The sequence below is a fragment of the Cebus imitator genome, unplaced genomic scaffold (assembly GCF_001604975.1).
Source record: "Cebus imitator isolate Cc_AM_T3 unplaced genomic scaffold, Cebus_imitator-1.0 Scaffold64, whole genome shotgun sequence".
In the NCBI taxonomy this organism is placed as follows: Eukaryota; Metazoa; Chordata; class Mammalia; order Primates; family Cebidae; genus Cebus; species Cebus imitator.
Window position 1 is genome coordinate 6,996,622 of NW_016107379.1, and position 14,558 is coordinate 7,011,179.

Below are 14,558 nucleotides of genomic sequence, written 5' to 3' on the forward strand. Positions count from 1 at the left end.
CTCCAGCCTGGGCCAAAGTGAGATCCTGTCCAAAAAAAAAAAAAAAATCAGTAGGACTGAGAATTTCTAGGTACTTAATATGAAAATGACTTGAAAACAAAACGCCATTGCAAACCTAGAGAATGGTTTTAATTGGAAAAATGTATGATGAACAATTAACTGAAAAATAAAAACAATTTTAACAAGGTTTGTTTTTGAAAGCGAAAGTGATGTTGTATTTTTCTTACAACGAAAAAGCTGCATCTCGCCCTTTCGTTACCTGCCCAGCCCGAATTAAATCCAGAGCCTAATCAGGCGCATCTCTATATAGCCAGCATTATCCCTGGGCTCCCTAAATAGTTCGCGTTAAAAACAAACAACCAAAAACACTTAAATAACACTCAAGATTCTTAGTACCATCGTTACGAAGGTATGAGATGCGAAAAGATTAGAAACCAACATCAACTTCTGTAGCGATGGAAAAAGACTGCCCGTTTCATTCCAGGAAAGAAAAAAAAATTGGGAGACTCTCACCACGCGGGGCTGAGGTCTTGCAAGAGCAAAGCAGATTCGAAACCGCTTAGGGTTGCGAAGCCAAGTGGAAAAACGCAGCCCCATGCGGCGTGAAGAGTAGGTTAACGGAGCGGGCCCCCTAGAGCCCTCCTCCGGGTCTAAGAGGACCCGCCCAGCCGAGTCAGCCACGCCTTCGTCTCCCGCGCGCTATGCCCCGCCCGCGCCGTCGCCAAGCAGCGGCGCAGAGCACCATGGGAAGGGGACGGAAGCTCCATTGGGCCCTATTAAGGTGGTGCGAAGCTTCCCGACGCGGCGAAGGCGAGAAGCAGAGAAACTGACCTGCAGATGGACGTGCGGGGTGCACTGGTGTTGGATGAAGCCTCGATGGGCCAAAACCACTGAGGCTTCAAAGTCTGGATGCGCCGGCATTTGAGGCGGAGGCGGGGCTGGGAAAGGAGGGAGGTTATGGCGCGCGGGGCACAGTGAGACACTGTGGGACACGTGGGGCGGGACGGAAGCCCGAGTGGGTCAGACCGTAGCGACGCGGGAAGTCCGGACGCAGTAGCTGCCTGAAGCGGAGGCGAGGGGGAGGCTCAGCCCCAGCGGCGGCAATGGCGGAAAGGCCAGAGGACCTAAACCTGCCCAACGCTGTCATCACCAGGATCATCAAGGAGGCGGTGAGCAGCTCGGGGGGGCGGACGAGCGGGCAGGAGGGAAGCAGGTCCTGGACCGGCAGCTTTGCTTATCCCCGGTCTCCTCGCAGCTCCCGGACGGTGTCAACATTTCTAAGGAGGCCCGGAGCGCCATCTCTCGCGCCGCCAGCGTCTTCGTGCTGTACGCCACATCCTGGTGAGCCGGGCAGAGGCGTAAGGGAGGTGCGGGGATACCTGGCTGGGAGTTCCTGACCGGGAGCCCACAAACCCCAACGATTGTGTCCTCTTTCGGTGGGGAGAAGTTCACAGTCCTCTGCCAATTCTTACAAGTTCTGAAGCAAAAAAACAACAAAATGACTTTGCTTTAGTTTTTTTGTACGGAGAAGGGAAGGACTTAACCCTGTCACACCAAAACCCTGCATGTGAGAGGCAGGCTTTCCCGTCCCTGGGTGCTCCTTTTCCCACCCACTCCTTACGCGCAAGAGGGAGCCTGACAGCCTTTCTCTTCTCCCAGTGCCAACAACTTTGCAATGAAAGGAAAGCGCAAGACGCTGAATGCCAGTGATGTGCTGTCAGCCATGGAAGAGATGGAGTTCCAGCGGTTCGTTACCCCATTAAAAGAAGCTCTAGAAGGTAACAAGCCTCCTGTCTTCTAAACCACACAGAAGATGGTCCTTCTGTGTGACCTGTTCATCCGGCCCTGAGCCTTTCTGAGCGTGGGTCCCTTTAAGTCCAGTAAGCCAGCACTTGATGTGACTCAACCCAGTTCAGTGGGCACCACAGAGTCTTGCCCTATCACCCAAGCTGGAGTGCAGTGGTGGGATCTCGGCTCACTCCAGTCTCCTCCTCCTGAGTTTAAGCAATTCTCTTACCTCAGCCTCCCGAGTAACTGAGACTACAGGTGCACACCACCATGCCCAGGTAATTTTTGTAATTTCGTAGAGACAGGGTTTCACCATGTTGGCCAAGCTGGTCTTGAACTCCTGACCTCAGGTATCCACCCACCTTAGCCTCCCAAAGCATTGGGATTACAGGCATGAGCCACTGGGCCCGTCTGCCTCCGTTTTTCCAATTGTACAATGCAGTTAGCTGCTGCAGTCTGTCGGACTCACTCTTTCAGCTCTGTCTCCTAACACCTTCTTTCCTCCTTACAGCATATAGGCGGGAGCAGAAAGGCAAGAAGGAGGCCTCAGAACAAAAGAAGAAAGACAAAGACAAAAAAACAGACTCTGAAGAGCAAGACAAGAGCCGGGATGAGGACAATGATGAAGACGAAGAAAGACTGGAAGAAGAAGAACAGAATGAAGAGGAGGAAGTAGACAACTGAATAGGGTGGGAGACTGTGGCACCTTGGAAGGTACTACTTGAGATGTGATGTGCTACACGTTTCTATGAAGCTTTTCCATGTGGGACAGAGCAGTCTCAGGCAGAAGTGCCTGAAAAGGTCAGAATAAAAACTGGCTAGAAATACCATCAAAACCAGCACTTCCCAAACTCAGAGCATCTGAGTAGCAGAACCCTGTTTTGCTTTATCAATCTGAAGGTTATGACTTTTTGACAAGAGGGATTCTGAACAGCTAAATGAATCCGTTCGATCACTTTTGGTTACTTATATGTATGGTTAGGTGGTTTTTGATCCACAGTCTTCCTCATTGCCCCACGTAAGTAATAACTTCCATGCTGCCTGCTGCGTTTCAGATCTCAGAGGCAGCCAAGGCTCAGGAAAAATTGGGGCTTTGCTTATGGTCAGCCTGTGTTTGATTGCACAGTCTTTGACAATAATAGCTTACTAAGACTGGTCAGAATTTGTAAGCTTTAGGAAACCACTAGAATTCTGTGGAAGAATAACAAAATCTGTTCTGTCTCTTCACTTGACTGAAGCATTAACTGAAGTTTGTTTTTCATAGACCCACTAGGCTCAAAACCTTTCTGTATTGCCTGTAGATGTTTGACCTGCTGGGTGGTGGTAATCTGGTAACAAATGTTCTTAACTTTGCAGTATAGAATGGTATCAGTCAAGCCAGGGTGCCAGTGTCTTACTTTTACAAAAACAGATGGCGTAGTGTTAGATGTACCTTCTGTTGGCTACTGTACAGCTTTAGGATTTGTCATCACCTCCTGGAAGGTGTAAAACCCCAGGCTTCCTCTTCTTGTAGTCCATCTCCCAGACTTGTGACTATGGCTTTTCATTCTTCAATTCATGATGAGTTCCAAACTATTTCCTTTTGTCACAGCTTTCTCCCCCTGCGGTCTTGTTTCCTTTCTGTCTTCTGCCTCTCCTCTGCTCCCCGTCCCACTTTCTCCTCTCCCTCCTTTTCTCACTTCTGTCAGTCTAGGAGCTTTGATTACCTGCTTCATACTCCAAAGTGTGAGTTCCTCTGATCTCTTGATTACTTAGTTCTAATTTCATGGTTTTTTTGTTTTGTTTAAGAGATGGGGTCTCACTCTGTGGCCCAGGCTGGAGTGCAGTGGCATGATCTGCATCCTTGAACTCCTGGGCTCAAGTGATCCTCCCCGCTGAGCCTCCTGAGTATCTGGGACTACAGATGTGTGCCACCAAGCCTGGCTAATTTTGTCTCATGTCTTCTAAAAATTACTTTGTGATTGTGAAGCCCCTCTGAACCTTAAGGGAAATCTGATGGTGCTCAGGAATCTAACTCTCCCTAAACTGTCCTTTTGAACTGCTTCCAGAATCTCTCTGTTGGCCTTTCTTAGCCTTTTTCTGTTTCCAGTCAGTGCTCCAAGCATTTTGTGTTTGTCTCTAAGTTGAGCGCTTGGGGTTTGACAGGTAGTGACGTGTAGTTTGACACTGTTAACTTGCTAAATAAATACAGTGGAAGTTTGTGAGTGAAGAATGCTGAGAAGATTGTAATGCTTTGTACAAATAAAGAACGCTCTTGTTAAAAAAATGATGCCTCTTGTTTCATCCTGCTTGTTCATAGTGTGTTTTTGGAGAGAACTCCTGATGATACTCTCCATGCAGTTTTTGGGGTATGGACTTGGTGAGACCTTTGTAAACATGAGATCCTGCATCGCCTTGGATGACCAGCAGGTGCTGCTCACTCACAGGCAAGGGCTCTGAACTGCAAAAGCGTTTTTTTGTTTTTTGGGTTTTTTTGTTTGTTTTGAGACAAGAGTCTCAATCTGTCGCCAGGGCTGGAGTGCAGTGGTGCGATCTCGGCTCACTGCAACCTCCACCTCCCAGGTTCAAGCGATTCTTCTGCCTCAACCTCCCGAATAGCTGGGATTACAGGTGTGTGCCATCACACCCAGCTAATTTTTATATTTTTAGTAGAGAGAGTTTCACCACGTTGGCTAGGCTGGTCTTGAACTCCTGACCTCAGGTGATCTGCCCGCCTCGGCCTCCCAAAGTGCATGAGCCACCACACCTGCTGCAAGAGTTTTTGATGGATCTGCTGGGCACCTGTACATACTAGATTCTCAGCAACTTCATTTGGTAAGCCCCTACTGTGTCGCACTATCTTAATGCTTTCAAGTATTAACCTTTTTTACTTTTCTTTTTTTTTTCATTTGAGACAGGGTCTAGCTATGTTGCCCAGGCTGATCTCAAATTCCTGGGCTCAAGCAATTCCCCTGCCTCAGCCTCCCAAAATACTGGAATTATAGGTGTGAGCCACCACACCCAGCCTCAAGTATTAACTCTTAGACCCTATTAAATAGCACTGCTGTTACCTCTATTATCTCTTAACCACAGTGCTATATTACCTATCTAATTTACATAGCTTTTTTTTTTTTTTTGAGACAAGAGTTTTGCTCTGTCGACCAGGCTAAAGGGCAGTGGTGCAATCTCTGCTCACTGCAACCTCTGTCTCCTGAGTTCAAGCTATTCTCTTGCCTCAGCCTCCCAACTAGCTACCATTACAGGCCTGCACCAGCACACCTGGCTGATTTTTCTATTTTTAGTAGAGACGGATTTCACCATGTTGTCCAAGCTAGACGAGAACTCCTGACCTCAAGTGATCTGCCCACCTTGGACTCCCAAAGTGCTGGGGTTATAGGCATGAGTCACCGTGCCCAGCCAAATCTACATAGCTTTTTCAAATCATAAATTTATAAATAACATTTCACAAAGATACAACATGGCCCTTCATGTCCAGAGATTCTGATTTGGATTTGGGAGTGGGGAGGGGGAAGGCTGGTCTTGAACTCCTGACCTCAGGTAATCTGCCTGCCTCGGCCTCCCAAAGTGCTGGATTACTGGCGTGAGCCACCACACCCGGCCAAAAACGGTTAATTATATGTTCTTTGAATTTCATCTTAATCTTAAAAAGTGAGTTCACTAGATGCAATGTGGGATTCTGGGTTGGCCCCTGTAATCGAAAAAGGACATAAGTAGAGAAACTGTTGAAATATAAAAAGCTTATTTAAAAAAGTAGGAGCAAGGCCAAACATCATTGGAACAGGATCCCAGTTTTCGTAAATTAGTGATAAGATCTTGAGCAAGTCACTTCTCTCTTAAGAACCTCAATTTTCTATCAGTAAAAATAGGAGGTAAGGCTGCAATAGCAGCTTTGAATGGGTTGGGCCATGGTTAAAAATGCCTGAAACATTGTCCGGAGTGGTGGCTCAGGCCTGTAATCCCAGCACTTTGGCAGACTGAGGGGGATGGATCATGAAGTCAGGAGATCAAGATCATTCTGGCCAACATGGTAAAACCCCATCTCTACTAAAAATACAAAAATTCCAGGCGTGGTAGTGCACACCTGTAATCCCAGCGACTCAGGAGGCTGAGGCAGGAGAATCGCTTGAACCCGGGAGGCGGAGGTTGCAGCGAGCTGAGATCGTAACGCTGCACTGCAGCCTGGGTGACAAAGGAGGACTCTGCCTCGGAAAAAAAAAAGAAAAAAGTGAGACATGACCTTAGCCTAGTAAGGAATTTGAAAAGTCTAGATACCACTCTAGTAATGATAGAGGCGTGGTGGGGAAAAACTGGTGGATGACGTCAAAGATTTTTCCCAGTTGTTAAATTCTGTAGTTTTAAAGTCATACTCCCTATTCTCAGGAAACAGTCCAAGTTTGGTGATGAATGGGGCAGAATTAACTAAAGCTGTTTGGAAGGAGAGTTATTTTGTGGATTGTTAACTAGAGCACACAGCCTTGTTAGAGAGTGACAGGTTAAAATAGGTAGCAGGGTAAGCCCTTCTCATGCAGGCTTTGAATAATAGGTTTAAGTATAGATTTGATTTAATAGGAAACAGGAGAGTCTGTAACCCAGCAATGCTCCAGAAAGATCCACGTGCCAAGTAATCATACAGAGAAAAGCTAGGGGAAGCAGAGATGAGGCAGGGGACTGAGCTTAAGGAAGCCACAGGAGCTGAGTAATGCTCACAGGAATTAAGAAAGGATGTTTCCGGCCGGGCGCGGTGGCTCAAGCCTGTAATCCCAGCACTTTGGGAGGCCAAGGCGGGTGGATCACGAGGTCAAGAGATCGAGACCATCCTGGTCAACACGGTGAAACTCCGTCTCTACTAAAACTACAAAAAATTAGCTGGGCATGGTGGCGCGTGCCTGTAATCCCAGCTACTCAGGAGGCTGAGGCAGGAGAATTGCCTGAACCCAGGAGGCGGAGGTTGCGGTGAGCCGAGATCGCGCCATTGCACTCCAGCCTGGGTAACGTGAGTGAAACTCCGTCCCAAAAAAAAAAAAAAAAAAAAAAAAAAGGATGTTTCTACTGTGAAGGCAAAAGATATTAGATTAATTGATGGTTCTAATTATTTTTAGTTATCAACCTCGGGGAGGGAACAGGTATCAGGAAAGAAATATTGGCCAGGGAATCTAGGAAAAAATAAATAATAATTGCCCATATGGAGCGTGGTTATTAGCAGGCATTGCAGAGAGAGCCCAGTGTAACTTGGGGCAAATTACTTAATCTAGCTGGCAATTGTTTTTCTAATCCGTAAAGTGAGAATAGTAACATTGTTACTGTCCAGATTAGACGAATGTAAAATGCACGTACTGTCCCTGACTCTTTGATACAAAGCAAGGTTAGTTCTTTTCTACCCCCTTCCTTGTTGAACACAGACCAGAACTCTAGTAGCTGGAAACTAAGCAGTGTCATATTTCTCTAGCCTTAAGCTGCTATGCCCCTTAAATTTAAAATATAAAGTATATGACAGGTTTGGGGTACAGATTTTGAGAAATAAAATCTTTTGCTAGAACTTCTGGGAGGGACTTGTACACCTGGTGCAGGAGCTCCGGGGCCCAGGGATTATGTTTGAAGTAGTGGTTCTACCAACATGTCCCTTGGTTCCAGCGCCGGTTTTGATCACCACGTGACCATTTTTCACCCGAGGGTCGGCTCTACCAAGTAGAATATGCTTTTAAGGCTACTAAGACATCAGTAGCTGTCAGAAGGAAAGGCTGTGCAGTAATTGTCATGCAGAATAAAGTACCTGACAAATGACTGGATTCCAGCACAGACTCACTTATTCAAGATAACTGAAAACACTGGTTGTGTGATGACCGGAATGACAGCTGACAGCAGATCCCAGGCACAGAGGGCACGCTATGAGGCAGCTAACTGGAAATGCAAGTATGGCTATGAGATTCCTGTGGACACGCTGTGTAAACGAACTGCAGATATTTCTCAGGCCTACACACAGAATGCTGAAATGAGGCCTTTTGGTTGTTGTATGATTTTAATTGGTGTAGATGAAGAGCAAGGCCGTCAGGCACGTAAGTGTGATCCTGAAGATTACTACCGTGGGTTTAAAGCCACTGCAGCAGGAGTCAAAACAACTGAGTCAACCAGCTTCATTGAAAAAAAGTGAAGAAAAAATTTGATTGGACATTTGAACAGACAGTGGAAACTGCAATTACATGCCTGTCTACTGTTCTATCGATTTCAAACCTTCAGAAATAGAAGTCGGAGTAGTGACAGTTGAAAATCCTAAATTCAGGATTCTTACAGAAGCAGAGATTGACGCTCACCTTGTTTCTCCAGCAGAGAGAGACTAAACACCATCCTTAGTTTACCAGATCCATGATGCCACTTAAACCTGTCTGTTTGGTAACAACAAACTAACATTATGGAGGTCCCTGGATTGAAAAAGTAACCTTTCCCGCTCCTCCGACTGTCGAAGTGGTTAGGACTCTATGTAAATAAAAACAATGCTTTTGGGAAATAAAAACAAAAATAAATATTTAAAAATCTTTTTGTTTGTTTGTTTTTAAGATAGAGTCTTGCTCTGTCACCCAGGCTCGAGTGTGGTGGCATGATCTCAGCCCATTACAACCTCCACCTCCCCGGTTCAAGGGATTCTCCTGCCTCAGCATCCCGAGTAGTGGGGATTACAGGAGCCCACCACCACGCCCGGCTAATTTTTTATATTTTCAGTAAAGACGGGGTTTCACCATGTTGGTCAGGCTGGTCTCGAACTCCAGGCCTCAAGAGATCTGCCCACCTCTGCTTCCCAAAGTGCTGGTATAACAGGCGTGAGCCACTGCACCCGGCAGAGAAATAAAACCTGAGAATAAGTTCAATGTAACCCACTAGTGTCCTCTACATTTCAAAGTCAATTTTTCAATAATCCCTGAAGGACCATGTCAAAGGCATTCCTTCACTAGGGCGATGATCCCTGATCGCTACTTTACTCATCCGATTCCTAGTTTACCCAGGCCCCATAAGCCTCACCAGATCCCTCCTGCCCCCGCACATCCTCTGCTCCAACTCCCCTACAGACCTTTGGTCCGATCTTTCACTGTACCCATCATAGGTCTGATGCCCCTATCAGACTTGGAGTTTTCCTAAATGCCCATGTCATTCACATCACATCTCTCAACTCATACATAGCACTGTCATCCCTCAGAAATTAATTACGCTGGAACAAATTTTCTCTGAAAACTTAGAAGTCTGGGGCTGAACGCAACAACTTTAAAACGCTTAGTCCGCAAAAATGGACTTCGCTAATATTGTGTTAGGCATAATGGTGCTGTTCTAATGGCTTTGACATCCAATTATTCTTTCACCAAACCATTAAGCAGCGCCAAGTTTGCCCCAGGCTGGGAAGAGGAGGGCTGTGAAATGAACCACGGGTTGTAACCGCCTTGGAGGCCAGCTCACGTCCAGTGAGCCTCCCACGCGGTTCCCGCGGCCTCTTGTGGGCTCCCTCCAGAGGTTCTGAGCACAAGCGCTGGCCCCCGGAGCGGGGAGGGGCGGGCCCGCCAGGCCCTCGACTCACCCGATTGGCCAGACCTCGGCGCGTGTGGGCGGGGCCGCGGCTGGAGCGGAGGAGCCCCCTGAAGCGAGCCTTCGGGGGGCGTGGCCTGCACGGTGGAGGGGGCGGGCCGTGGAGGAGCTGCTTCCGGGTGAGCTCCCCCGCCCGGACGTGGGCCCCGGAAGGCCAGAGCCCGAGACAGTGGTGGTGGGAGCAGCTGCCCGGAGTCCTTAGGAAGGCAGGTGAGCTGGGGCTGGACGCGGGGAGATAGCGGGCTTGGAGGGCGGCTCCAGGCGAGGCGGGGACTGTGGCATCAAGAGTCCGGCGTCACCAGATTGTGCAGTGCGCCTGAAGCCCTGGCGGTGCAGCCGTGCACAGAGTCTCGTGAAGCGTTTGTTTGGGCTTGATTGTCCCGCTCCAGCTGGGGTTGGGGACCCGGGTTCGGGGCTCCGCACCTCTTCTCTGGAGTTCACCCTCTCGGATACCGCCGGGGCAGATTCTATCGATGCAGAGCCCGAGGTGCGGGTGGTGGTTAGGGGGGTAGGGAGGTGAAAACAATTAACAGCTGCTTTGTACTAAACCTTGCTTGCCTTGGCCCATTCATTCTAACCTTCACTCCTTTCCTACAACACGGGCCCATTCATTTCTTACAACAACCCATTTCGATCGGTTCAAGTCCCCATTTACTAAATGAAGAAATTGAGGTCACACAACTAGCAAGCTATAGAACTAGGATTTGTACCCACATCTATCAGACTCCAGAGCCCACACACTTAACCATCCTGCTACCAACAGCAGCAAGGTCCAGAGTCACAGTTCACCCGGAGCTTTGCACAAGCCCAACTTGCTGGGAAGCAGATTTGATATCTGTCCTTAAAGTATGGAGGTGTCATTGTGGGCACTGAGGACTGGGCTGCTGGATACCTTGCCCCAGATCTGCCGCTGACCCACTGCGTGACCCTGGGCCTGTGTCTTCCCTTCTCTGAGCCCAGTTTCACTCTTGTTTTAGTGATACAACCAGCAAACTTTAAGAAGCCTCTTAGCCAAGATACAGGATTCTGGGAATGGCAGCTTCTCTTTCTACGTCCAGATGGCTAACCCCAGAGGAGATTAGGCTCTTCAAAGCCCCAGGACAAGGCTGGGGTCTCATTCTTCTCTTTAATCCCCGTGTCTAGCACTTTGGCAGGCCCAGAGTAGATATTAAAGAAATGTGGGTTGGCTGTATGAACACTCCGTCCCTTTTCAGAACTGACAGCCACTCTCCTGGGCCTTTGTGGGCTTTGGATTTCTCAATTCTGGCCACCTTCTACCTTGCTGGCTCCCCTGACTGCCTCCTCCCTGGTCAGTGGCAGAGCCTGCCAGGGCTGGCAGCAGGTCCTAACCCTTTGTGCCAAGACCACAGTCTCTGGAATCTTCCAACACAGTACAATATGGGACAGGAGTGGTGCATGAAGCTCTTTCTCAGCCCCTCCTGGTGGCAGCACTCAGGGCCCAACTTCAGTTACTCCCAGTTTGGGGATGTTGCCTTCCGTGGGAGGAGATACTTTCACATTAAATCTGAAACACTTCTTATCCTTCACTGTCCCCTCTTGTATGAAAGCATCCTTGACTTCCAGAGACACAGTCCCTCTCACAGCACCTGGTCCACCCCTCTACTCTGGCAGCCGGGTGGTGATTTTCTTTTTTCTCTACCACATAACCTGCTGGAAGGCAGGGACTCCACTTCAGAAATCTTGGAAAACCCTGTACCCCACAAGGGTTTGATCGCATATTCCCATCTGGGTGAGGTGCAGAAGGCACAGAGCTATGCCAGGACATCTCCTTCCAGCCCAGCCCTACTCCTAATAGTAATACAATTAGCTACATGTTTACTGTGCAGCTCTTTGATGCCAGACACCTGCCTCATCCCTATCTCTAATCTTCCCCACACCGTTGCAAGTTAGAGATATCGTGCCTGTTTTGTAGATTATGAAATGGACACTGAAAGGTCAATGACTTTGCCCAAAATTACACAGCAGAGCATAGACCAAACCTGGGGCTGTCTGACCCTGAAACATGGTTCTTTCTGCGCTGCCCTATACTCTGCGTCCCAGCAAAGCTAACCTGTTCAATGTGGGTGGGCAGAGGTGCCAGACTTCCTTGTAGCTTGTCCCTGTCTTCAGCATGGTGATGTCATAGGGATTTAAGTTGTGGTTTGCAAGCTCCCTTGATATGGGAGAAGTACCCTCCCAGTCTGAATATCTCCCAAACTCGAAGGGCCTTTTTGCAAAGTAAAACCCATCCTGGATTTGCTCTGCCAGACATGCGATTCAGGGGGTGTTTGCCCACTCCACAGACACTTAAGCACCTCCGACAATGGAATGACTCTATGGCGTAGGTATCAGGGCACTGAGCTAGAAGCCAGGAGCTGCCAGGGTCAGTTTCTAGCTCTGTATGTCACTCACTGTGTGATCTCAAACAAATCCTGTCGCCTGTCTGTACCCCATTTTCCACATTAAAATGTAAGGGATCGAACAGGATTGGCAATTTTCAAGTTTTTAATATTTTCAGCACTGACACCCGTTTCTCAAATCAAATCTCTCTCTGAACCTTAGAATTCAAAAACAGATCCAAGTGGAACTGCTGTAGTGAGACTGCTCCCTTTAACCCTGCCCCGGTCCCGGGCTCGTAGGCAGCCTGCCCCAGTGTTTCTGCTAAGCAGGAGGCAGTTGTTCCCTCAGCCCCCTAAAGGAGATGGTGAGCTGAGGCCAGTGGAATGCAGCTTTGGATTCCAGAAGCTAGCAAACAACAGAGGTTGTTTTATGGGAAGTGAATCAGAGAGATTAGACCTGTCTTCAACTTGGCAAGTCTGGCACTGAACTGACTAGACCCTAATGGCATTAAGCAAGTCACTGAACCGCTCAGAGCCTCTGTTTCCTTATCACCAAAAGTTAGGACAATTCTTGCAATGAAATGAAATGCTGCTATAAAGTACCTAGTGCTGTGCCCAGCCCAGAATGAATACACTCAGTATGTTTTTCTTTTGTGCCTTCTGTCTCCAGCACCGAAAGCAGAAACTGTATGGGCAGAGAGAAGCCTACTGAATCAGGTGTTTACCTGTATTATGGAATACAGCATATAAAACCCAGCATTTGGAGGCTAGAACAAATTTAAATTCTAGCTCAGTCACTAAATAGCTATGTGGTCTTGGGCAGCTGGGTTACATTTTGGTAATTCTCTCAATATTCAAAAATATTCTCTCAACAAGGTGTAGTGGCTCACGCCCGTAATCCCAGCACTTTGGGAGGCCGAGACAGGCTGCTCACTTGAAGTCAGGAGTTTGAGACCAGCCTGACCAACATGGAAAAACCCTGTCTCTACTAAAAACACACAAAATATCAGCTGGGCATGGTGGTACATGCCTGTAATCCAGCTACTCAGGAGACTGAGGCAGGAGAATCGCCTGAACCCAGGAGGCAGAGGTTGCGGTGAGCTGAGACTGCACCATTGCACGCCGGCCTGGGCAACAAGAGCAAAACTCCACTGCCCCCCAAAAAAGAAAAACTCCTGGCAGACATGAGAGCAAAATCAAGTACCAAATGGGTAGCCAGGACATGATATCTACTGAATGATTTTGCCTGTTTGGGTGTTGAGACATGACTGGGGAGGTCTGGCCTGTCCCTGTGTCAGGTGATGAGGCTGGCCCACCCAGGGGTGTGGCAGCAGGGCTGGCCCAACTGTGACTTGTGATAACCCCACGCTGGCAAGGAGGAAGCCTGGATAAAACAGGCCCCTGAGATGGCTGGGGGCAGTGAAAGGGGCCCAAGAGACTATGGGGAGAAAAGCAGCCAGGCTCCTAGGCAGCCCTCCCCCACTGTTTCTGATAAGCAGGAGGAAGAGTCAAGGCCATGGAAATGCAGCTTTGAATTCCAGAAGCCAGAGGCCTGTTACAAAGGTGGTTTTCTGGGAAGCAAGAATCAGAGAGATTAGACCTGGCTTCAATATCTGACTTGACTCCAGCCTACTAAAGGATCTCCCAGTTCACCTGGGAGTTAGTCCTCTTACTCACTGTGTGGCTTTGGGTAAGTCCTTGCCCCTCTCTGGGCCTTGAGGTCCCATTCATAGAAAGAGCAGTTGGACTCAGGCTGCCAGCCCCCATTTTTGTGGCTCTTTTCCCCCACCCAATATCTCCTTGGCTATGGGGTATTTCTCCTAGGCACCTCCAAAAGGAAATGTCTAAAACAGAGCTCTCCACCTCCTCTACAAGACCAGCTCCCCACCACCCTCTTCCTGTCCTGTCCCTGTCCCTGTCTCTGCCGCCCTCCAGGTCAGGCAGGCAGGCCTAGAGCATCTGCCCTGAGACACTGTCTCTTGGCTACCTCAAAACGCCCCTTCCTTCTCTGCCCCCAGCCTCCATAGCCTCCGCACTCCTCTGCTTTCCCATCTGCTCTGCTCAGCCTGCAGGACTGATCTTCCTAAAGCCAGGCGTCAACCCGGCCACTCCCCCACCCACTGCTCAGCAGTCTTCCCACAGCCTCAGCCTGGCCCCCTCTCATCCGTCCCCTCCACGCACACGTGCCTCAATTGCCTGCTCAGCTCTTCACAACAGCCCACAGCCATCCTCCTTCCCCACCTTTGCCCCTTTCTTCCCTTCCTAAGGAAATGTTGGCCCCCTTCCCTCTGCCAGGCTGAACCCACTCATCCTGCAAAACCAAGGTCAACCCCCTGCTTTTTTTTTTTTTTTTTTGAGGCAGAATCTTACACTGTTGCCCAGGCTGGAGTGCAATGGTGTACTCTCGGCTCACTGCAACCTGCAGCTCTCCTGGGTTCAAGCGATTCTTCCACCTCAGCCTCCAGAGGAACTCTGATTACAGGCATACACCACCATACCCAGCTAATTTTTGTATTTGTATTTTTATTTCTTTTTTTTGTATGTGTGTGAGAGAGACGGAGTTTCACTCTTATTGCCCAGGCTGGAGTGCAATGGCGTGATCTTGGCTCACAGCAACCTCCGCCTCCCCGGTTCCAACATTCTCCTGCCTCAGCTTCCTCAGTAGCTAGGATTACAGACATGTGCCACCACTCCCAGCTAATTTTGTATTTTTAGCAGAGACGGAGTTTCTCCATGTTGGTCAGGCAGGTCTCAAACTCCTGACCTCAGGTGATCTACCCACCTTGGCCTCCCTAAGTGCTGGGAGTACAGGTGTGAGCCACCACACTCAGCCTATTTTTATTTTTATGTCTATTTATTTGTGAG

At 48.7% G+C, this 14,558-nt stretch overlaps 2 protein-coding genes and 1 pseudogene across 2 annotated transcripts in view; all 3 read left to right on the forward strand.

Annotated features, from left to right (window-relative positions):
* Window positions 1-757: 757 nt before the first annotated feature.
* On the forward strand, window positions 758-4,054 carry POLE3 (DNA polymerase epsilon 3, accessory subunit). The gene is made up of 4 exons (XM_017530328.2): window positions 758-1,169; window positions 1,256-1,341; window positions 1,660-1,778; window positions 2,300-4,054. The coding sequence occupies exons 1-4, from the start codon at window positions 1,104-1,106 to the stop codon at window positions 2,470-2,472; spliced, it is 444 nt and encodes a 147-aa protein (XP_017385817.1). The 5' UTR covers window positions 758-1,103; the 3' UTR covers window positions 2,473-4,054.
* Window positions 4,055-7,335: 3,281 nt separating this feature from the next.
* On the forward strand, window positions 7,336-8,269 carry LOC108305603 (annotated as a pseudogene).
* A 1,156-nt stretch (window positions 8,270-9,425) lies between these two features.
* The window catches only part of ALAD (aminolevulinate dehydratase), a 13,209-nt gene continuing 8,076 nt past the window's right edge, over window positions 9,426-14,558 (forward strand). The window contains exon 1 of the mRNA XM_017530329.2: window positions 9,426-9,564. The gene's annotated coding sequence lies outside the window, so the exon portion shown is untranslated. The remainder of the gene's footprint in view (window positions 9,565-14,558) is intronic.

What these genes read in the sequence shown, in the direction of transcription:
- POLE3 (XM_017530328.2), top strand. Translation starts at nt 1,104, where the DNA reads ATGGCGGAAAGGCCAGAGGACCTAAACCTGCCCAACGCTGTCATCACC. An exon ending in GTGCTGTACGCCACATCCTG is followed by an intron (nt 1,342 to 1,659) that starts GTGAGCCGGGCA and finishes CTCTTCTCCCAG; the next exon opens with TGCCAACAACTTTGCAATGA. An exon ending in ATTAAAAGAAGCTCTAGAAG is followed by an intron (nt 1,779 to 2,299) that starts GTAACAAGCCTC and finishes TCCTCCTTACAG; the next exon opens with CATATAGGCGGGAGCAGAAA.